Source organism: Boleophthalmus pectinirostris, unplaced genomic scaffold (assembly GCF_026225935.1).
Source record: "Boleophthalmus pectinirostris isolate CB_2022bp ecotype Guang Dong unplaced genomic scaffold, ASM2622593v1 HiC_scaffold_20, whole genome shotgun sequence".
Taxonomy (NCBI): Eukaryota; Metazoa; Chordata; class Actinopteri; order Gobiiformes; family Gobiidae; genus Boleophthalmus; species Boleophthalmus pectinirostris.
The window spans coordinates 3812026-3836933 of NW_026571153.1; the positions used below are offsets into that span (position 1 = coordinate 3812026).

Here is a 24908-nt window from a genome sequence, read left to right on the forward strand (position 1 = left end):
ACGATCACTGCATCCACAACGAAAACAACTCTAATTTGTGGCCGGGGCCTCAGGAGTAACAATGGAAATAGAGAAAATTGTATCTGCAAATATAAGTGTAATATTAGCCAAAGGCAGCAGGTTATCGTGTTGGCAAAAAAATGAAAAATAAACCCATATTGGCCCCATTTATCCACAGCAAGATACGCACTTGAAGTTTGGAAGTCATTTTAACCAAGAAACAAATCTGGAAAGTTAAATGTTTTAATTAAATCATTTTCAACATGAATATTAAGGTTTTTTTTTGGTCTAATTAAGCAGTTTTCTGTCGTCTGCTTGTAGTAAACATTTATTATGAATGCAACAGCGCATCTCACGGTTTATGTTTTACAAATATAAATCATGTCTTTATTTTTCTGTTATCAAAACAAAACCGTTGAATAGTTTACCACATGCTGTTTATAGTTGTGATGGAAAATGGAGCCGTCGAGGGAGCTGTCCCCGGCTGACTCCAGCGGGCCCAGAATAACCCGGCGCGTTTCTGTTTGTTTCAGTATTTCCAGGGACGCCTGAACACCACGGAATGGAGCAACGGGACAGTGGTGGTGCGCAAAGAGTATTACTTCAACAACTGGATGACCCTGCTCTCCCAGCTGCCCCTGCTGCTCTTCACGCTGCTCAACTCCATCCTCTACCCAAGGTTTGTATCAGTAACAGTCTGTAGTATCTCGATTTTCCATCTTATTAAGACATAAGGGCCGTTCACACCAAGGCGTCAAAGCGTCCACTTTCTATGTAAAGTCTATGCGGCACGTTTTCGGCGTCAGCGCAGCGCGAATCTGGCGTCGACGCGGCGCGTCTTGAGCGTTTTGGCGTCAGCGGCCAAGACGCGCGTCCAAGGCGTCAGCGTCAAGAAGTTGAAAATGCTTTTCGCGTCAGACGCGCCGCGTCAACCAATCAGGGACGAGTATCCAGAGACGCAGTGACGTTATTATCAGGAAGCAAGACCCGAGAACCAGAACGAGAACCACAAACATGAGCAGAGAATAAATATATACACCACAATCACCGAGCCGATCGCGAGGAATACACCAGGACCGGACCAGGACTAGACCGAGACTAGACCGGGACCAAACCAGGACTAGACCGGGACTGATCCAGTGTCATTAGCGGAGTATAAATATATATCCGCCCCAGTCGTCGACCCGATCTCCTCCGCTGATGTTTTATGTCATAAAAACACTCTCTCAGTCTGGTCTGACATTGTTTCGGGAAAAGATCGGGGCCGGGCTCTTGTTTCTAGGGCAACGGACGCGCGTCAAGTATTTTTGTCCCGTTCGTCCACGGCGTCAAAGACACGCGTCGAGGGCGTCTAAACTCCAATGCAAAGGCGTCCAAATAGAGGCGTCAAGGCGTTTTTTGACGCTTTGGTGTGAACGGCCCTATAGACAAACATACCGTGTTTTTCGGACTATAAGTCACACCAGCCAAAAAATGCATAATGAAGAAGAAAAAGACATATTTAAGTCGCATTTTTGGGGGGAAATTTATTTTATAAAATCAGAGACCAGGAACCGACATTTCCTGTGTAAAGTGAAGTTCCAGTAAAAACAATAGAACAGAGAACAACAGACTGTTAACGTCACATATGAACAGTTCTTCAGATAAACTATAACATAAACAACAGAACAGAACAAGTTTAACAAACTCTCCATCTCACTCCAAATCACTAAATCCATTCAATTCTTCATCCTCGGTGTCACTTCTGAGCAACTTCCATAGAACTATAATAAATTACCGTATTTTCCGGGCTATTAGACGCGCTCTTAAGCCTCCAACCCCATCAAAAAACGACCTCGCGCCCCGCAATCCAGAGCGCCCCATACACGAATCCACTCAGGTGTCCCAGCACGACTTCAGTAAACTACAAAGCCGCACCACCCACAGAACACACAAACACACACGGAGCAGACAGCGACCGCACAGAGAAAACACCCACAGACACACTCATCACTCCACGCCGACGAGGAACGGAACGGAGGAACGAACCGAAAAAGCGAGCGCGACGTGCCGCTTCCTAGACACGACTGAACAACTGAGTCACTGCGAACACGCCGACAATCCGTTGGTCCCAGACAGCACCCTCCCTACACGCCACAACTGAACAAAGCCCAGAGTCACCGTGAACGAACAAACAAACAAAACCACTCACCATCACACTGTTGGGTTCATTTAAAGTCCCATGCGGTTTATTTGTGAAGAAAGTTCAATAATCCACGAGTTCCACGAGTTAAACGTTGCGCCGCTTCCTCTTCTGTGTCACTGTCGTCAGACTCAGCATCAGTTCCAGTTAGAATTATTCGGGTCTTTCTGAATCCCGACAGGATGGTTTCGGTGTCACTGAAGTCCAGGCTTTGTCCATCCATCCAATGACTTCAGGAAAATTTCACGGCGCATCCTCCCGGTTCCTTTGGAGCTGTGTTCTCCATCCCCGCTATCCGCCAGTCCCTCACAAGTTTCTCGCTCACTCCAAACTTTCTTTCTGCTGCTCGATTACTGTTTTCGGCTGCAGATTTCAGGCTTTTCATACAGGAGACATGCGCAGTAGAGTGAAGGGAGAGTTGTACAGGAGTAATAGTAGCAGCAGATACTGACACACGAGCCTAGAGCGCCCTCTCGCGGCTGTCAGTCTAAACATTTTTACAAGTCGCACCAGAGTATAAGTCGCAGGACCACCCAAACCATGAAAAAAAGTGCGACTTATAGGCCAAAAAATACGGTATAAAGTTCCGTTTGAACGCTTGACGCTGCACAAAATTAAACTATGTGGCTTTAATTTTTCAGTTTGTGGGTGGTAGAAGAGTTTGTAATCAATTCAAATGCTTGTTCTCCACATCTCCGCTTTCCGCCAGTCCCTCACAAGTTTCTCGCTCTCTCCTAACTTTCTTTCTGCTGCTCGATTACCGTTTTCGGCTGAATATTTCACTATTTGCAGCGAGATAGCGGCTTTTTATACAGGAGACATGCGCAGTAGAGCCAAGTGACAGTGGAGGAACAGGAGCAGCAGATACTCACACACAAGACTAGAGCCTCTTGTGGCTGTCAGTCTGAAAATTTTAATATATAAGTCGCAGAAAACACCCAAACCATGAAAAAAAGTGACACTTATTGTCCGAAAAACACAGTAGCTTCTTTGGCAAGTGAAATCAAGAGAGCATAATGACTGTCATCACCACCCACCATGAGCTCACACTAGTACATAGTTTTGTCAGCTCGGTTTAAGCTGTGTTACCTGTTTAACAAACCTCAAAAGGATGACGTAGGTATTTGAGGTATGAAAATCTCTCACCTTTCAGTGAAGCCAAAACAGCAGACATATGTGAACATTGATTTTTCAAAATTTATACAATGGAAGAGGAGGAATTCATTGTACGCAAAACAAAATTGATTGAATTGTTTACTGCTGTGTGGCAAATCGACCTTAATTAAAACGTCACATCCCCCCCAGGGACTAAATGACCTCAAAGACCCAAAGCGCACAATAACGGTCATTTAAAAATAAACCTGTGCTTTCTAAAAAAAAAAAAACAGAAAACAAAAGAAGACATAAGGGAACAGAAGTCCGTGTGCCATTCGTTCTTTTCAGTTTTAATTAAGAACAAAAACTAATAAAATGGGAAAACTGTTTATTTCATTTTTCCGTTTTAGTGTCAAACAAAAAAACTGATTTCAACCTCGATTTTCAATATTTCATTTAAAGTTTATTTCAAATAACACCAATCAAAAAACTGCCTCTGCCTATTTTCTTTGATTCTTATTCTTTTATTTTATTATAAGTTCTGCTGCTTAACGTGTCGTGTGTTCGGTGTCAGTGCTGAAACAAAGGAGAGTTTATCGCTGCTTCAGTTTCTCGTCATTCAGTTCAACAATGATTTTCTAAAACACGAACGTAAACGCGCTGCTATAAAAGAAGAGACAGGTTTGTCCACAAAACTGCAACGATTTTTCAGGTAAGTCCTTCAGCAGCAGAACTTCCGGGGCAAATAAACCAGAGAGAATAAAATATCTAAATTAAAATAGGCACCAGGACTGTTTTTTGATTGGTGTTATTTGAAATAAACTTTAAATATTGGAAATAGAGGTCAAAATCTGTTTTTTTGTTTGACACTAAAACAACAAACTGTTTTTCCATTTTATTGTGTTTCATTCTTAATTGAAATTCAAAAGAACAAATTGTACACGGACCAACAGAAAATTTGTAAATGCAAATTTGATCTGTCCGCCCTAAAATGTAAATACACACATGCAAACACCGCACTGAGAAACTCTACTGTACTGCTGTACTACACACAACCCCCCAGGGCTGGGTAAGAGGTTGTGATACGATACATACCTCGATACAGTGAATTTATTGTTCAATACGATATATTTGAAATCGATTCAATAAAAAATAATATCAAAATTATGGCTGTGATCCTAAAAGTCTTTGTTAAACCACTTCTTGTGCAAAGTTCATATGAAACACAAACATTTTAATCATCAAAACGAGTTTCCTTCCTCTAAATCAGGGGTGTCAAACATACGGCCTGGGGACCGGATCTGGCCCTCCAAGACCTTTAATCTGGCCCTCAGCTAGAATATATTTTCTATTAAAATCTTGTTAATTTTCTGTGGTGTTTATCACAGCAGCGTCTCCAGCGTCTCTGTACGTGGCCCCTCCCACCAGAGCAGCACAAATGAAGACTTGTCTCTTTCCAAACGCTCTTAAAGGACGATTGTTTTGACTGTTGACCGTGACACCCTCATCAGAAAAATGTCCAACATGAGAAAAGTGGAGCCGAGTGCAGGATTTTCTAAGAAAAATTGACTTATTCCTATTTACATACAAGTTCATGTTAAAACATTGTGTTAAAATTACATTTTTCTTAAAGTTTCAGGTTGTTCATAATATTATAATATTTTGTAAAAGAAAGAATTCATCAATTAAAAAAGATTTCTGTAATAGATTTGTGTTTCTCTGCACAAATATTTGAACTTATTGTTATTTTTGGGGTTTATATGACATGAGTTTTCTGATCCGGCCCCTTTGGGATCAAAGTCGGTTGGATACGACCCCCGGACCAAAATGAGTTTGACACTCCTGGTTTAAATCATGTCTGTGATACTAAAAGTCTTTGTTAAACCACTTCTTGTGCAAAGTTCATATGAAACACAAACAGTTTAATCATCAAAACAGTGAAAATGTCAAATGTGTCGCATAAACGAGTTTCCTTCCTCTAAACAAATAACAAAACTGTAGCTGTAACAAAATAATTTGGTAAAATATACAAAAAAATACTTTTGGCGATATATCGATACTGGAGCTCACGATATTGATACTGTATCATCACACTAAACAATAAGATATATCAATATTTAATTATTTTTGCACCACCCTTCTTCTTTTCATTTATTTATTGTTCATTTGTTTTGTTTTGTTGTGTGGTGGTGGTTTTTTTTACTTTTGTGTGTGTTAGTCTTATATTTTATTATGTCTTATTTTTATATTGTTAATAATGTGCTGGCTATTCAGTCCCTCAAAATGACAAAAACTATAAACTAAAAACTAAATAAACACATGCTTTCTCGTGTTGAAGAGGAACATGTTTATCATTGCTGGAGTCAGAACTAAACATGTCGTCGTCTCCTCTTCAGACCGTAAGAAAATCTCAGGCTGAACTGACGATCTGCAGAGACTCATTTAATCTTCTCCTGATCCCAGTTTTTCTCATTAACTTAAGTGGACCCTTAAATCAGCCGCAGGAGACAAGTGGGTCCCATCAGCCAAAAATATTGATTCTCCGCAGTGGCGTCGGGCTGGGGGTGTTCTGCGTGCATCTGTATTGGCGAAAGGTTCGTCCGTTACCATGGTGACACTGACGACGTTTTAAGATCCTCTCGGGGGGGAAAATTCTAATGAACACACGAGCATTTTCAGGAGCCTGTGATCAACACGAGCGTCTAGGAGTTTGATTTTCAACAAAAAGCTGTGAGTGGCTACTGAAAAACTGTTGGCTAATTGTAATTTTATGTGAGAGAGAATTGTTTAATGCTGCATTCTGTTGTTCTCGGGACTCGGGGGGAAAACCGACGTCCATCTCGAGAAAGTGCAACGGAACGGCCAATCAAATCCAAATCGGGGTTCAGAAACACACAAACGGGCTAGTTTAGTGCAGACGGAGTTGGTTGGACGTTATAATCTTCCTTGGGCATCCGTATTTTTCCTGAAATGTCGTGGAAAATTTACTTTTTAAATAATAAACATCCGTTGAAGCCACAAAGTAAATGTTTATTTATTATCTTTGCGAAGAGGGGCAGAGGACGAGTCTGTTCAGTGCAGGGTTGTAACTTTGAACTCAAGTGTTATGAAAAAAGAAAGGAAATGTCTGCGTCTGTGCTGGGTCGTGATGCTCCAAAACAAACATACGCAAGGACAGTTACTCCCTAAAAGAAGAAGAGCGGCTTTCTTCAAAACAGGATATAAAACAAACAAGACAAAATGAAAACTGTGAATAACGGTGTTTTCCCATTACATAACGCATTTACAACGGATGTCTGGAGAACTGACTGAGATTTATCGACTACTGACATTCAATAAAATGCTGCATAACAGCTAGAGGTGTGCAAAAGTATCAAAATATTTATATATCGTATCGTTTAATGCGATGATACTGTATCGATATCATGGGCTGCTGTATCGATATATCGCAGAGAGGATTTTTTGGTTTATTTTACTAAATTATTTTGTTACAGCTACAGTTTTGTTGCTTGTTTAGAGAAAGGAAACTTGTTTATGCGACACATTTGACGTATATGATTAAAGTAGGCGTGTTTCGTATTAACAGGGTTCCCACGGTCATGGAAATTCTGGAAAAGTCATGGAAATTAAAAATTTAATTCTCGAGACCTAGAAAATAATGGAATTTTAGTATTTCTTTCACGCAACTCCAGCGCTCAGTTAAGTTCTCATTAGACTATATTATTTCTTACTTATTTCTGAACGTCTGTGCCTTTTGTTTAAAAGAGATGACAATAAATAAATAATAAATACACTGACAGGATTTTAAATGTTAAAAACTATAATCGCAAACCATAAGGTGGGTGGAAAGGGTTAACATTTCATATTTAGACCTAAAAGTCTGATCAATTCTACACGTGTAGGTGCCGTAAAGTCATGGAAAATTCACTTTAGGTCATGAAAAAGTCTTGGAAAATTTTTTAAATATTGTCAGTGATAAAGAGTGAGAACATGGTATTAACTTTACACAAGAAGTGATTTAACAAAGACTTTTAGTATCACAGCCACGATTTAGCCTTTATTTTTATTGAACCGTATCGAATCGATTTGAAATATATCGTATCGAATTGAACACTCACTACATCGAGATATGGGCCCAGTCAAGCAGAAGTAAACAACAAGGCCAAAAATTCAAGTTAATGCATCTGATATAAAAATGTATTGAACAGATACATATGTACTCTAGTTTATGAAACTGTTGACCTTTTTTCTGTTCCATTTTTGGTTCTAAAGTTCCATATGTTTTAAACAGACCATGTATGAAACATGGAACAAAAATTATTTCCCAAATTTCAAAGACCCAAAAATCATGTAAATAAATGGATGTATTTCATCATATCTTGTGTTATTCCATCTGTTGATGAAGGTACATGATTTTAAAAAAAAAATGTATTTAAAATTATAAAAATTTGCTTGGAAGGACTGACATATTTTATAGAAATAGTTTCCTTTCATTTTGAAGTAATATTAAAGTATTCAGAAGAAAAAAAGCGACAAATGATGTAAAATCATGCACCTTCTACTTGTTTGCACAATTTTCCCTCCGTTACTTTTCCCTCCGTTACCATGACCTTTCTTCATATAAAATCTCATTAGTCAAAAAGTAAGAGGTTTTTCAACCTAATCTTGTACCATATGGTAGAAAACTATATGAAGCAAATATTCAAACCAGTTTGTTAAGGATGTAAGTGAGAACCAAGAGTTATCACTGTTTGGATTTAGTGCTGCATATTTCATTCCCTCCGTTACCGACATGAGTTTTTTTATTTTTTGTCAACAACTTGAAAGAATATCACAGGTTTAACTTGACCCTGTTGGAGTGTAACTCTTTCCTACATTCTGATACTTTACTTATTTCAATAGTTCCTCTAGTTTCTGAATAAGAGACATTTGAATGTAAAAAATCTGCCCCTGTTTCCCTCCGTTACCACTTGACTGGACCCAAATGTATCGTATCGGCAACTTACCCAGCCCTAATAACAGCACAAAGCAGCTCACCTGTTCTAGTTCCAGCTAAATAACTTTTTTTATGTTTGGATTGTGCTCAAGTAAAACACAAATTAAAGTCTAATAAAGCCTCAGACAGAGCAGTGCCTACAGTTAACATCACACCTCCAGGGACTGTTGGTGACCTCAGCGTCAAAGTATCAATAGTCCATCACATTACCATATGTGGTGACCTTGAGAGAGCAATTATTTACACTCGGCTAGTTCGTTTATTAACTCCCTCGTCCGTGTTAAAAGGTCAAGTGTCATTAATGATTCACGCCGGAACATTGGCTAAATTTGGAATATTACTTTTTGTGGAGTGGAAACTTTTGGCGACAACAGACCGAAACTCGAGCCAGGTCAGAAAGCGCCAAAAAATCCATTACCAAGTGGAACGTTTGCTGCAAGAGGAGCTATTTTTTATGTCAGTCCATTTTTAAAATAATGTTTAAATCAAGGGTCGACAACGTTAAATACTCAGAAAGCCATTTGGAGCGTCTTCCACAGAGAAGAAAACACCCAGAGCCTTGACTCTAAAATCAAGAGAACACTGCAGCTCTTTTGATTACTTGTATTCTCTGTATAAAAGACTTTTGTGAAATCAATGAAATGCTACAGAGGAGTTTTATTTCTGCATGTAACAAAAACATTCTGAACTCTGAAAAAAAGACACTTGATTGATGCTTACTTTTAAATGAAATACTCTTCATCCATCTCTGAGTCCTCTTTGTACAAAATAAAAATCCAAACTTAAATTACCCACCCACAGCGAACCAAAAACACCGTCTGCTTCTGTGTTCCGTCTCATCAGCCGTGAAAGAAAATGAATCTGCCCACTTAGCATTAAATTCTGTTCTGTTTTCTTCAAAAACTTCTTGGATTTGTCCGTCATTTACCTCGCCTGATTCACTTCGTAGAAACCGCGTGACCTCGCAGCATCAGGATTCGTTTGCTCGACTGTAGCCTGGTACTTTTTTTATTTAAACAATCGCTGCTGTTTGGTCGTGACATTTGTAATGTGCCAAATCCCGTAGGAAGAAGGACAATAACATCTTTCCCCTTGATAAAATTCACCAAACATTCTCTTTGTTCCGGCTTTAAATCCTCGATCTCGGGAATCGTTGCCAACACAGAATGTATGGCTCTTTGCTGATTGGCTGGTGCCCGAACTCGCACTTCTGGAGTTTTTGTGAACCGTCTAGTGTATTCTGATTCCTGACCTAATCGCTGGAGAGAGATGAAATTGAAAGGAGACACTAGGTGGCACCAGGGGTCGAAAAGCTCAATAAAACACGCTGCTGGTGTAGGTGCCGGTAAGTCTGGGTTGCCAGATGTGCGCCAGGTATTGCACATCGGCAGCTGTGACACTTATTTTGAGTGACAAAAATATTTACCGTATTTTACGATCTATTAGGGGCTCTGGATTATAAGGCGCACTGTCATTAAATGGTCTATTTTTGAACTTTTTTCACAAATAAACCGCGTGGGACTTTAAAGGAAACCCAACAGTGTGATGGGTGAGTGGTTTTGTTTGTTTGTTCGTTCACGGTGACTCTGGGCTTTGTTCAGTTGTGGCGTGTAGGGAGGGTGCTGTCTGGGACCAACGGATTGTCGGCGTGTTCGCAGTGACTCAGTTGTTCAGTCGTGTCTAGAAGCGGCACGTCGCGCTCGTTTTTTCGGTTTGTTCCTCCGTTCAGTTCCTCGTCGGCGTGGAGTGATGAGTGTGTCTGTGGGTGTTTTTCTCTGTGCAGTCGCTGTCTGCTCATTGTGTGTTTGCGGCTTTGTAGTTTATTGAAGTCATGCTGGGACATGGGGTTAGAGGCTTAAGAGTGCGTCTAATAGCCCGGAAAATACGGTAAAATGTTTTATTTTAATGTTACAAGATTACCATTATCTACAAATTTAGAATTACTTCTAAAAACGAACAAACTAAAATACAAATACATCTATTTATTAATGCAAGAAACATCTGTCTTAGGCTGCATTCAGACTGCAGCCTGAAGTGACCCAAATCCAATTTTTTGGCTTCTATGTTCCTGTATCTGATCTTTTAATGACAGTCTGAACGGCACAGATCCGATTTTTTCAAATGTGACCCATGACACTTGGATATGTGCTCCTGAAACCGATACATATCTGATCTTTTGACATGTGACTTCAGTGTGAATGGTCAAAGTGCATTCATCCACCTACACGTTATCAACAAGACACAAACGTCACTATTCTGCGCTGAAGTAGGAGAAAATTGTTAATGAACTCTGTGTCACTGAAGTGAAGCACATCACCACTCACCATCTTGGCTCCGTCTCCACATCCACACGTTCCTTTCAACGGACGTCGCTGCCGCTGCCCCATAAAACACCACGGCCAAAAAAACTCGTCCTTCTCAATCTCCTCCTTAAAACAAGTAAGTTGTTCATGTTCTGGCTCCGGTACGAGAGGAACTTTAAAATCTCCAGGTGCTCGATGCTGCGTCCATGTTTGGACAACTTCCGTAAACACAGAGACGCTCGCTGCGGTTGACGTCGTCGTGTCTAAAGTGCACATGCGGGATCGAATACAAGTCGCATTTAATTGGAAACGTGAACGAGGTCGCAAAAACATCGGATTTCACAAAAAAATCGGAATTGAACGTTAAGCCCTGCAGTCTGAACGTAGCCTAAGTCCTCCTGTTGGTTTGTTGGTTTGTCTATTCCACATATAACTTTTGAACCGCTCATCCGACTGATCTCAAACTTGGAAGGTGTCATCCTAATGGTGCGGGTGTGTGCAGTGCCAAGTTTCAGGTCATCCGGGCAAAAAATGCCAAAGATCTGGTTTGTTATTTTAAAATGAGACAAACTGTATTTCAACTTTTCTACACAAAAAATCTGTCTGTCTGTGTGGAAAAGTTGTAATGCAGCAAGAATGTTCCGACAGTTTTATTCAGTTCACAAAAAGCTGTTGTCATATTTGATTATCATTTGTCTAATCACGACTGTTGTGTAAATTAAACAAGTTCGGGCCCTTGTTTTGTTGTTATTAAATCCTCATTATTTATTAAAGAGCCACAACAGAAGGATGAAAGAGCCACATGCGGCTGCCGACTCCTGCTCTGAATAAATCTGGTGTTTGATGTTGTGTGTTGTAGGATCTCTGAGATGAAGCGGATCGCGGGGAGTCTGGTCTTCATCTTTCTCCTCTTCCTCCTCACCGCCGCGCTGGTTAAAGTGCCCATGGAGGAGGATCGCTTCTTCTCCGTCACCATGGCCACCATCTGGTTCATCAACTGTAAGCCACAAGTCACTCGAACATTTCACGAGAGAAAACGTTTAATGAGATGTTTGGTTGTTTTTTTGCGGGAATATTAAAATAAGTTCAGTTTTACCTAGGAAAATATCACAGTACATACATTTTATTATGATTTCCAACACAGTTTTTACCCTCTTCTTTGCACAAATGTTTCAAGCGTTTTTTGAAAGATTCTTTACTCAGAGACAGGAGCTTTTTTTAATCAGTAATTACATTTTTTTTTTTTTTTTTTTGGTCGATAGTTTTGTATTATTTGGTCAATAGATGGAGCTTCTTACAAGCTTCAGTTTTCTCATAATATTTATTCTCTGCACCCAGTCAAAACCAAATGGTCTTATGATTCTTCCCAAAAAAAGTTGAGCTGTCAAGGTGTTTTACTGTATCGAAAATCACATTCTTAATCAAAGTTTTCTGACAGTTGTTCAGAATAATTCCATAGTACCTGTTGAGTCACTAAACTTTGCTTTACTCCCACCAGCCCTCGTTTTAAGTTTAGTTTCTGTAAAACGTAAACAAATGTGCACAGCGCTGCATTAAACACATTATTAATCAATGTATATTTGAGTCGTCCTCGTAGGAAATAAGAAAACAAACTTACAATTATTCACCCACATTCACAAATGATGAGTAACTGTATTCAGTTACAGTTACTGTTTCAGTGAGTGGTAATTGGATTACAGTTACTTGGTTGAAATAAATGGATTACATGGCGGGATTTTCCTGTTTTAAAATTTTGGGATAAACCAGGACTAAAACCAGGACTAAATCAGGTCTAAACCAGGTCTAAACCGGGACTAAAACTAAACTGGACTAAAACAGGTCTAAACCAGGACTAAAACAGGATTTAACTGGACTAAACCAGGTCTAAACCGGGACTAAACCAGATCTAAACCGGGACTAAACCAGGTCTAAAACAGGATTTAACCAGGACTAAACCAGGTTAAAACAGGACTAAACCAGGTCTAAATCGGGTCTAAACCGGGACTTAAACCGGGACTAAACTGGACTAAAACAGGACTAAACCAGGTCTAAAACAGGATTTAACCAGGACTAAACCGGGTCTGAACCGGGACTAAACCAGGACTAACCAGGACTAAACCAGGACTAAACCAGGACTAAACCAGGACTAAACCAGGACTAAACCGGGACTAAACGGGACTAAACTGGGACTAAAACAGGACTAATCCAGGTCTAAACCAGGACTAAACCGGGACTAAAACAGGATTTAACAGGACTAAATCATGCTGTGCTCATCGTCTTCTATCAATAATATTTTTAATTTGGTTCAGTAAAGTCTGGGCTTTTTATTTTCTTTTATCAGACAAAACATCTTATGTGAAGATTTCCTCGTCTTTGCTTCTCTACAGCAAATCAAGTAATCCAAAGTATTCAGATTACGTTACTCACTTTAAGTAATTTAATGGATTTCGTTACAAACTACATGTTGGTGTATGTAATCTGTAATCTGTAGGGGATTACATTTTAAAAGTCACCTTCCCAACACTGCTCCTAAAACACTCAAAGCAATACATCTGGCTTGTCTAATGCGATTGTGATTTCCTTAAACATAAATAAAAAAACATATTTGTACAGATCTAAAGGAAGGAGGGGGAAAAAAAAAAACAGCTCTAATGTGCTTATCATTACCATGTCTTCGTTTTTTTTTTTCTTGGTTAATCTCTCCTTTTGCCTCCCGCAGCGTTCGGTGCCGTTCTCCAGGGCAGTCTGTTCGGGCTCGTGGGTCTGCTGCCTCAGAAGTACAGCGCCATCTTCATGAGCGGGCAGGGCCTGGCGGGGACCTTTGCGGCCGTCGCCATGCTGCTCGCTATCGCCAGTAAGACACAAACGCGCACACACACAAACACAAACTCTAATCCTGCCGTTGCCTAGGAACACCTCACAGTCAATACGAATCGAGCCGCAATGTTCACACACTTCCCACTCGCACAGAGCAGCTTTATGCCCTCCGAAGTGGGCACGGAGCCAGACGCCAGGGCAAATACACACATACAGAACGAGCATTTCCTTATAAGCGCTTCTGCTGTAAGTGCTGACGACTCGTGTGTACATGTCAGAAAGGAAGGGGGTGTTTAAATCCAAACCCACGTTATTTCTGCAGCACGTTTTACACACAAAGCAGTTTCCAAAGTGCTGCACTGAGATCGGAAAATGAAGACCACAATAAGATAAATTGCCAAAACGTGATCATACCTGTCCCAAAACAATAAAACCAGTCAAATCAAATAAAAATCATAAAATAGCAGCAAATAAGTAAAATAAATAAAGGAGACAGAGGATCACACAACTCACACGGTGTTAAAAGCCAGACAAGATGGCTACGTTCAGACTGCAGCCTGAAGTGACCCAAATCAGATTTTTTGGCCCCTATGTTCCTGTATCTGATCTTTTAATGACAGTCTGAACCACGCAGATCCGATTTTTTCAAATGTGACCCAGGACACTTGGATATGTGGTCCTGAAACCGATACATATCTGATCTTTTGACATGTGACTTCACTGTGAACGGCCAAAGCGCATTTATTCGACCTACACGTTATCAACAAGACACAAACGTCACTATTCTGCGCTGAAGCAGGCGAAAATTGTTAATGAACTCTGTGTCACTGAAGTGAAGCACATCACCACTCACCACTCTTGGCTCCGTCTCCACATCCACACGTTCCTTTCAACAGACTGAACCACAAAACACCACGACCAAAAACCTCGTCCTTCTCAATCTCCTCCTTAAAACAAGTAAGTTGTTCATGTTCTGGCTCCGGTACGAGAGGAACTTTTAAAATCTCCAGGTGCTCGATGCTGCGTCCATGTTTGGACAACTTCTGTAAACACAGAGACGCTCGCTGCGGTTGACGTCGTCGTGTCTCCAGTGTCACATGTGGGACACTTTTGGGCCGTTTAATGTTCACACTGGAGTCACATACAAGTCACATTTAACTGGAAATGTGAACGACCTCGCAAAAAACATTGGATTTCACCAAAAAAAATCCGAATTGAGCGTTAAGCCCTGCAGTCTGAACGTCGCCTATGAGACTTTAAACTCTCCACTTAAAAGTAAAACAGCAGTGTTCATGGTAGAGCTGCTTAATTTGGGGAAAAATGGAATTGTATATTTTCTTAGTTTTGTGGTTACATTTACGATTCTTGTGATCTTTAAGTCATTTTATAATTTTGTTTAGGGATGTACCGAATATTCGTCAACTGAATAGTCTGCGTTTGGTGGGGTGAGTTAAAAGTGAGGCCGAATAGTGGCGTGTGACACAGAGTCCTGCACCGGGGCGGGTACTCGCGGGCACGTAGCTATTGAAACGGGCGGGTTTTAATGTTCTGGAATTTTACGGACAGGTATGTGGGCGGGTAGTGATTAATGACACGGGCGGGTCAGGACTAAACTAGGACTGAACCTAGGACTGAACTAGGACTAAACCAGAACATAACTAGGACTACACCAGGACTAAACCAGGACTTAACTAGAACTTAACCAGGACTAAACCAGAACATAACTAGGACTACACCAGGACTAAACCAGGACTTAACTAGAACTTAACCAGGACTAAACCAGAACATAACTAGGACTACACCAGGACTAAACCAGGACTTAACTAGAACTTAACCAGGACTAAACCAGAACATAACTAGGACTACACCAGGACTAAACCAGGACTTAACTAGAACTTAACCAGGACTAAACCAGAACTTAACTAGGACTACACCAGGACTAAACCAGGACTAAACCAGGACTAAACCAGAACATAACCAGGACTAAACCAGACCATAACCAGGACTAAACCAGAACTTAACTAGGACTACACCAGGACTACACCAGGACTAAACTAGGACTTAACTAGAACTTAACCAGGACTAAACCAGAACTTAACTAGGACTACACCAGGACTAAACAAGGACTAAACCAGGACTTAACTAGGACTACACCAGGACTAAACAAGGACTAAACCAGGACTTAACTAGGACTACACCAGGACTAAACTAGGACTTAACTAGAACTTAACCAGGACTAAACCAGAACTTAACTAGGACTACACCAGGACTAAACAAGGACTAAACCAGGACTTAACTAGGACTACACCAGGACTAAACTAGGACTTAACTAGAACTTAACCAGGACTAAACCAGAACTTAACTAGGACTACACCAGGACTAAACAAGGACTAAACCAGGACTTAACTAGGACTACTCCTGGCTTAAACCAGGACTGCACCAGGACTACACCAGGACTAAACCAAGACTTAACCAGGACTAAACCAGGTATAAACCAGGACTGAACCAGGACTAATCTTGGACTTGAGAGAACAGCTGAGTTTACCTGTGTAGGGCAGAGCTCTGCACCAGTCTTTTCTCCTTCGGTCACCCAACGGTCTACACGGGCGCACCTATGAGCCCGTCCCGACAGTGAGTCCTGGTTCAGTCCTGGTTCAGTCCTGGTTCAGTCCTGGTTCAGTCCTGGTTCAGTCCTGGTTCAGTCCGTGGAGTGTGCGGTGCAAAAGTCCGGCATCTTGATCAATATTTCTTCTGCTCAGTAAACAATACCTGTGAAGTGATGACAGTCGAGTCGCGTCTGTGAATTCATACATGTGTGAAATGAAACAAAACTTGAGGTGTGTTTTTGACGATTATAAGAGATCAGAAAAGGACGTTATTTGGGCCCTTTCAGTGCACTTTGTAAACAACTCCAGGGGGATTTATCGTTTAAGAGACTGAATTCTGAACTCAAAAACATACAAAGATCCCATGAATTTCAGAACACGTTTGTAGTGATTTACGCCGTCTCAGATTGCGCTTGAATTGAGCTGTTCACACGTCCTGTTTTTGGTTATGTCATATTTCACTTTGTCCATTGTCTCATTGTCCTGAACAGCAGGGGTCCAAATACAACAGCATCGTGTAGTAGCTTTGTTTGCTTTGTTTAGTCCTGAGAGAAACATTTTTAGTTCAGTGTTTAAAGTCAATATTCTTGGAAAATGACGCGCTGCAGCAAAAATAAACATGTTTGCGTAACCTACATGTTCAGCCTCGTTCTCGAGCTTATTCCGTCCATGTTATTATTAGTTATAGTTTTTCCCCATAAAAATACATAAACTGTTATAAACCTATTAGACAGAGTCAAAACATAAATATATATATTAAAATGACAAAAACAATAACATGAGATAAGGAAGGTGATATAATTGTTCAAGTATCAGGGCCTGTCGACACGACAATGGTTTTTGGTCAAAACAGTGAAGTTTTTATAAGTTTGGTCTTTCGTCCACACGGAGCCGGAGTTTTGGGTGGGTGAAAACGGTGTTTTTTGAGAACTGGTTCCAGAGTGGAGAAATCTGAGAATGCTGGTGTTGTGTTGTCACGTGGACAAACAAACCACTGCTTTTGGAAAACAATGAAGTTACGACTCCGTCACAGCCCTCGAACTTGCCTCCACGGAACACAAGACCATTGCCAAAATGTGACAGGTGTAGCCTACAGGGCCGCTCCTGTCGCCCAGCAACAGAGATACTCTGCTAATGCTAATGCTAACAACTAGGGATGGGCATACGATTAAATTTTCTTAATCGATCGTTGGGAGAATTAACAATCGATTATTGATTAATCATTAATGTTTTTATATTAAAATGATCATTATTATTATTACTATCTGCACTACTAATCTGCATAAATAAATTCAACTTTACAACATATAAACCGTAACGACTCTAGAGCCACATCAGCCCGTTTGACATTATAATGTGTTTAATTCAGATTTGTGAAAGTGTCACAGAAACGAAACTTAAAACCTCATGACTAATTTGCATAAACTAAGCAAAGGAAAAAAAAACGGCTCTTGTGTCGCTGATGCGGCACGACTCAGGTGAATACAGGTTAGTGTGACCATATTTGTGTTTGTCAAAACCAGGACACCGTACGGGGGGAGGGAGGTGGGACCTCGTCATCCACATTGAGCGACTCTCACCTGGCAAAACTTTCATGTTTTCTGTGTCCTGGTGAACTTTTTCCCACTGGACACCGACACATATGTGCTGCTTTGTTCACTGTGCACATGGACTCACACTTGTCCCGAACGCAACGGAAAGTGTGGAATTTCTTGTACAAATCATCGTTAAATCCACATTTGTGCTTCGGTACGTTGCAGACTGACCCACTGTTTGTGTCTCGCTCCTTCTGATGCAGAGACACATGTACACACCTGTTTGGTCACGATACACACAGCAACCTACATTCGGTTTGTCAATTAAAATGAACGTAATCGATGAAATTCTTAATGATCAATTATCGATTAATCAACTAATCATGCCCATCCCTACTAACAACACACACCGCAGAATACACACACACTTTTGAATTCTGAGACCAAGTTATTCTAATAATTCTCACCCAAATCTTATGGCTAAAAATTTAAAGTTATGTTTACCTTGCAAAAAAAAAAAAAAAAAAACGGTGACGAGATCTGCATTATTAAATATTATTAACAGCACCACTGGTACCAGGTGTGGCATGTGTATGACATCATTTTCACTCAGTGACACTTCAGTCAAAATAAAATAGAAAAATAATACAGTAATAACATGTAGCTAATTGTTTTATATTCCAGATAAACACATTTTGTTGTACTTTTCACCTTTTGTAATAATTAATAATTAATTGATTTTCAAAGCTAAAAATCGCCTTTGACAAATATTGTTGATTGGCCACAGCAGCAGATATTGATTTCAACTCAAACAATATGAGCCTATCCCTAATACGTCACATGTAACTAGGGCTGTGCAAAAATATTGAAATATTGATATAGCGTATCGTTTAATGTAATGATACAGTATCGATATTGTGGGCTGCTGTATCGATACATCGCGTATCGAGTATTTTTGGTGTATTTTACTAAATAATTTTGTTACAGCTAAAGTTTTGTTGCTTGTTTAGTGGAAGGAAACTCATTCACACAGCAAAAAAGTGAGTTAAAATAAAAAGTAAGAACATTTGACTTTATCTGAGTCCACTCTGTCAATGCAATAAGTGTTTTTCTAAATTTAAGCGACATTCGATTTCATTTCTTATTTTAAGGATTGCCATTTTTCTTATTTATATAGCAAGTTGTGTTTTCATATTTTAAGTACAAAAAATCATGTTCCGCTGATGGATAATTTAACTTGTCAAGTGGAATTTACTCAGATTATGGTAAAATTTTCTTAATTCAAGTCATCTTAACTTGGCTAGGTTTTATTTTTTTCAGTGCATGCGACACATTTGACATTTTCACTGTTTTGAGGATTAAAATGTTTTTGTTTCACTTTGCACAAGAAGTGGTTTAACAAAGACTTTTAGTATCACAGCCACGATTTAGCCATTGTTTTTATTGAACCATATTCACTGTATCAAAATATGTATCGTATCGTGGCCTAGGTATCGAGGTATATATCGTATCGGCAGCTTCTTAATGATACCCAGCCCTACATGTAACTAAGCTGTTTTTTTTTTTTTTTTTTTTTTTTTCAGGTGACACAGACTCTGAAACCGCTGCGTTGGGATACTTCATCACTCCATGTGTGGGGACCCTGGTGACCCTCATCAGTTACCTGGTCCTGCCTCGTCTGGTCAGTCCCCAGAACTATTTCCTCTTCATAGGTTCCATCGTTTTCCTCTGAATACGTCACTCAACCTGTCTGTCTTGTTTTTGCTTTTTTTGGCAGGAATTCGCACAGTTTTATTTGGACAAAAGCAGCAAGTATGAACCGGGAACAACAGACGAGCTACTGAAAGGTGCGCAGTTACAGCCTTGTTTTCTTTACTTACTCAAAATAAATAACACATTGAAATTATTCCACATTTTAGACATATTTTGGTATTGAAGTGTCTCTCTGAGTGTCTAACTAAACTTCAAGATGTTATTTTAATATTTATTAGAAAGTACACTCATTTTGACAAATTGTGAAGACATTTTTTATATTTCTTTAATTTTATTTAAACTTTAAAATCAGAACTAGGATCAAACATTCTTTAACTGGCTGTGCAATTAATTGAACTTTGATCACGATTTCAATTTGTGTGTCAAACGATCTCCAAACTCATAGAAACGAGTTGAAACGATAAGCTTAACAAAGTTTATTTTGGGCTATTTTGTATATAAATAAGTATATTATAGTTTTTTTTAAATGTAGAGATTGTAGAGCAGCTGGATATATAGTTTATTTTGGATACATTTATGTTTTTCTGCCTTACTTCATGTTCAAACTATTTTATTCATTTTATGTTTTACAGTGTTCCCTCGTTTATCACGCGGTGTCGTTCTAAAAATAACCCTAGGTGAAATCCACAAAGTAGTCAACTTTATATTTTACAATTATTCTATCTGTTTTAAGTCTGTAAAACCCCTCACCACACACTTTTTTCATTTATTTCGTAATGGAGTCTTGCACGAGTCCATTTTTGGAGACCCGCACCCGCCCAGTACAGGTCCACACCTTCCCGCACCCGCCCGTTCACCCGAGATTATATCAAACTTTTACGCTGCCTACGCCATGAACTGAACCGGGACTGAACCAGGACTAACCTAGGACTGATTCCAGGACTGAAGAAGAGGACTAAACCAGGATTGAACTAGGACTAAAACAGGAGTAAACCAGGACTAAACCAGAACTGAAACAGGGCTCACTGTCGGGACGAGCTTGGAGGTGACCGCAGGAGAAAGGACCGGCTCAGAGCTAAGAGCGGCAATTGCCCGATCAAACTGCTCGGCGTTCTCTCTCTTAAGTCCAAGATTAGTCCTGGTTTAGACCTGGTTTAGTCCTGACCCACCCGAGTGTAATTACTATACGCAATAAGCGAAAGGTGAACCGCGAGGGACGAAGGTATACATCACAAAACTGCTCTAAGGTTCATATTTGTAACCTATATTTATTTTCAATTTGAAGTTTTTGCGTAAATTATCAATAATAAAGTATTTCTTTTTGAGTGAGAAATGCTGAATTAATACATCGTGTAACAAAAAAAATTATAATTTCAATAATCGTGATTTAAATATTGAACAAAATAATTGTGATAATGATTTTTTTTATTAATAATGAGAATAAGAATGTTGAATAATATGGTCCTTGTCATGGTGATAAACAATCCAAAAAGTTCCTATTTTATGTTTATATTCTGAAAAGTCCCTCTGTAACGGTCAAATGTGCCGTAAATAGACCAGATTTGGCCGTTAACATTTCCTTTTTGAATATGGAAAATGTGTTATGTTGACACTTGGGCTTCGGGCAGTGAGTCTAGTCCTTTTGCTCAGGCCATTTGTGAGACAAGTTGGCGCTCCTGCTGTTGCCCTAGCAGAATAAACACGTATTTGTTTTCATGAGTCACGGTCGGCGCTCTTCACAGCCAGCTTGAATCTAATCAATTTAGTGGTCCATTATCTCATTAAGCCACTTGACCCTCTGTTTATCCCCTGACAAAGACGGGCCTGTCGAACGCACGCATGTCCACACGCACAAACTCTTTCCATTCAGAGCGCTCTGTTTAAACACTCTGTAAATATTATGTCTCACTCATCAGTCTAATCGCTTATGAACGCCATTTTTAAGGGGAGAAGAACTTGACAGATTGGAAGTGAAGATTGAAGAAAAGAATATTGCTTCAGATCAGATGTTATGGAGCCTTTTGAACCAGTGAAATTATTAAGAATGAAAAAATACTGAGTCATAATTGTGCCATATCGTAAATATTTTAACCATTAGAGTACAATAAGGTTTTGTAGTTTTTTTTTAATTCCGAATTAACTGTTTGGTATTAAAATATTCTCCCAAGAGTTTAGATGGAAATAATAATTCAAAATTGAGGAGGAGAACACGTTAAATCATCTTTATTTAATACCATTCAGAGTCTGGGGGTGGGGAAAGGTTTTGATTGGACAGAGACACAAACGTATTTACGTCGACCGGAAGAAAAAACACATTTCAGCTGCTACCAGCTTTTCTGTCATCTCGGTTTGTCGTTACGCCACAGACACAAACACGATCCAAACTTTTTTCGATGATAATTGCGAAGCAGCTGGAGAATTCTCTCATCACGCTTTATGTAAAGTCTGTCGGCTGAGGAGGAGAAGGGAAGAGTGTCGGAGAAGGGAGGAAGAAGACAAACTGAATCTGAGGTTGCTCTACCTCAGCCCACTAGGTTCGGTTGCTTTATTCGTACCCGTAGGTAAATTTGCTTTGCAGATTTGAGAGGCAGATTCCACATTTCACATTTCATTCATCCACAAAAGACGTATAAAAACACAATTACAAAATAAAGTGTTACAGGGCTCCAGTGAAGAACGGTTTGTTCTACAAGCAATTAGTTAAATTCATCCATCACGCTTGGCTAAAATCACAATAAATATTAAATATCTTAAAAACACAATCTTATGAATAAACTGTAATCTATTTATCTAAGTACGAAAGCAGCCGGAACGAAGCTCCTTTTTAAAACGATTCGTTCTAGATCCTGGGACCAAAAGCCTCCGACCAGAGGGAAGCAGCCGAAACTCTGAGTTTAGTGGATGAAAGTCCAAAGAGAGGACTGGTGGAGCCAAATCGTGTCAGAAGGGCGACCCAACGAGCATGCAATGAACAACCGGGATTATTTTTAAGAAGAATAAACATTTACACGATCAAGGAATAAATTAATTAGGCTTGAAAACCGGAATAAACCGCCCACTTACTTCAGAATTAAGTTTAACTCCCAATAATCATTTTCATTAGGAATTTCATTAGGAAAAGTGTTTACGTGGTCGTTTACATGGTGATGGTGAACCTCAACATCTGAATATAGAAAGTTTTTGTCCAGATATAACTGCTGAAATTGTCTAAGCATACAGAGTAATTTGGCTGTTCCATAAACAATAAAACTGGCCCCAAAACTGAACCTTGTGGTACGCCTAAACTCACATACTGCTACATTATCTCGCGTGTCTTTACTTGACTTCTTTGTGGTTTCGGGGAACACGCCAGTCGAGAATGGGAAGCTGAACGGCCACAGTAATGGCTCAGTGCCCAGCGGTACAGAAAAAGGAGAAGGTCCCTGCGAGATGGAGCTGGAGTCCTGTCCAGACAAGACCAAGCAGGCCTTCCTGTCCCTGGAGCCCGAGGAGCAAAAGCAGGACAAGGCGACGGTCATAGAGGTCTTCAAGAAGGTCAGTCCATGTAGGCCTCAGCAGTTTTTAGGATTAAGTTGAATCTTTTCTTTTGTAACATTTTTAATGGACTTAACATTTTGAATTTTATTAATGAGAAACTGTAGTCCATATTCCTGTTGGGGATTCACTGATCTGATAGAGGATTTGCACCGATACGGAAAAAATGCTGGATCGGATATCTGCTTCCAATTGTTGGTCCAACCAATATAATGATTTGAGATATTGATTAGAGCCCGACAGATATCAATACAGGCACTTGGAGACATATTGGCTATCAGTTTAAATCTTGCAAATCTGAGCCGATAGTCCTCGTGGGCATCAAATACCTCATTATAATAAAGCTTAGACTACTGTATATATTTATATTTAATCCAATTTACAGACAAATAAATGTTGCGCAACACTGAGGCGCTGCTTTAAACGCTCTCGTGTCTGATCTAAGATATTAACTATAAATAGAAGTTAACGTCAACGCAGTTTAGGCCAGAAACAAAACTACTGCTTGTTTTTATTTATTTTATTTTTTTCATAATTTTTACGGACACTTGTTTTGAGTCAGGATTAAAATGACACTTATTATTGCAGGCTTGTGATCTGAGAGGAGCCCGTGTGAGGCTGAGAGTTGCAAATGTGTCGGTTTTGGAGCTTCTTTTGGTCCTTTCTCGTTGTTTAGCTGATGTAGCTGCCACATGTTTTCTTACATTGTCCTAGTGTAAAGTGACTATAGTGTCTGTACATGTTACTGGACCTGCATTGACATGTAAATGAGCTGTGAACAGAGGTGTGCATGATCGGCATTTACACACATAATTAATTACCGTAGTGCGCACACATTTCCTGCTAAAGACTAATAGCTGTAGTTTATTTATTTTCTTTACAGGCTGGAATGTCACACAAAAATGCCATTAGGGTGACCTATTGTCTTTAAATGTAACATAAAGAACCAAAATAACAGTAAATGTCGTCTAAACAAACCCAACTTAAAATCCAATAAAGCTAGACCTAAGTTTTATAATCAATTGAAGATATAAATATACTAAATTCTAAACATATCAGCTTTTATATCGGCTATCAGCAGCTCCAACTCCAACACAATTTATCGGTATCATGTTGGCCACAAGAAATCGGTCAGGCTCTTATATTTACTAATATTAAATAAAATAATTTACTGGTCGTAGTTGGCCCAGAAAATCTCTTACTGTTTTCTGAATTTTAATTTATTCAGAGTTGTTCTGTAGTTAGAGGAGAGCAAAAAAACAGCTACATTTGGATCAGACTTTTGTTATTTTTGTTTTAAGAAATAATTCTGTTTTCAGGCTCTACACTGGTATCTGTTAATATTGGGTTTTGGTAGATTCTTAAAGCTTTAGTATCAGAAACTATTGGAACTGAAAAAGCTGTATCGGTGCATCTCTAATTCCCGTACAATAAAATCTTTAGAGTCAACCTCTTTCTGAAGCAGGGCTCTGTATTTTAAGAAACCACATATTTGTAGTATTTTGTATCAGTGTTTTTTGTGGGAAAGTGTTTCTGCGGAGTGTAAAATTCTCAAACCTACCATCGAAATCGTTATCCGTCGTCTTCCATTAACACCAGATGGTTGTGTGTTATTATCGTAGGAAGTAGACCCGCACAGCAGTTCTTTGGAGCTCCCAATGTTTTATTTTCTACAACACCACATGTGACGATTCAGGTTAGAGCCCCGCTTCATGGAACTGCTGCGTGGATCTACTTTCTGTCTACAGTTTTGTGTTTTTGGACCCAGCATGGAGTCTTAACAGTTTGTAGAAGTGCCTCTCTGACTACATACCACTGTGTATTATTAATATATCATAAACGAATAAATGTTTACATGATAGAGGAATTCGGCTTTAAAATTGGAATAAACTACCTACTTACTTCGGAATTGAGTTTAATTCTCAATAATTATTCTCAATAGGAATTAAGTGTTTACATGGTCTTTTTAAAGCAGAATACATTTTTATTCAGAATTACAGCTCTCGTGTAAACGTGGCAGGTGAGACGGTTAAATACATTATCGACCGAATAAGGTTTGAAATATGTTGATGGGGACTTTTTAATGAAAATGAGATTTTGTTTATTATTTTTTGACCTTTTGATTCA

General features: G+C 39.5%; 1 protein-coding gene across 2 annotated transcripts in view; it reads left to right on the top strand.

Moving 5' to 3' along the window:
* LOC110175044 (equilibrative nucleoside transporter 2) overlaps nt 1-24908 on the top strand; it is a 66066-nt gene that overhangs the window by 34424 nt on the left and 6734 nt on the right. Inside the window, exons 4-9 of one of the 2 annotated variants that reach the window (XM_055156537.1) lie at nt 534-679; nt 11436-11575; nt 13296-13430; nt 19118-19215; nt 19312-19381; nt 22600-22781. In XM_055156537.1, coding sequence (XP_055012512.1) covers nt 534-679; nt 11436-11575; nt 13296-13430; nt 19118-19215; nt 19312-19381; nt 22600-22781 — 771 coding nt within the window. Of the gene's footprint in view, nt 1-533; nt 680-11435; nt 11576-13295; nt 13431-19117; nt 19216-19311; nt 19382-22586; nt 22782-24908 lie in introns of both variants that reach the window. The other variant, XM_055156536.1, reaches the window with a different exon arrangement.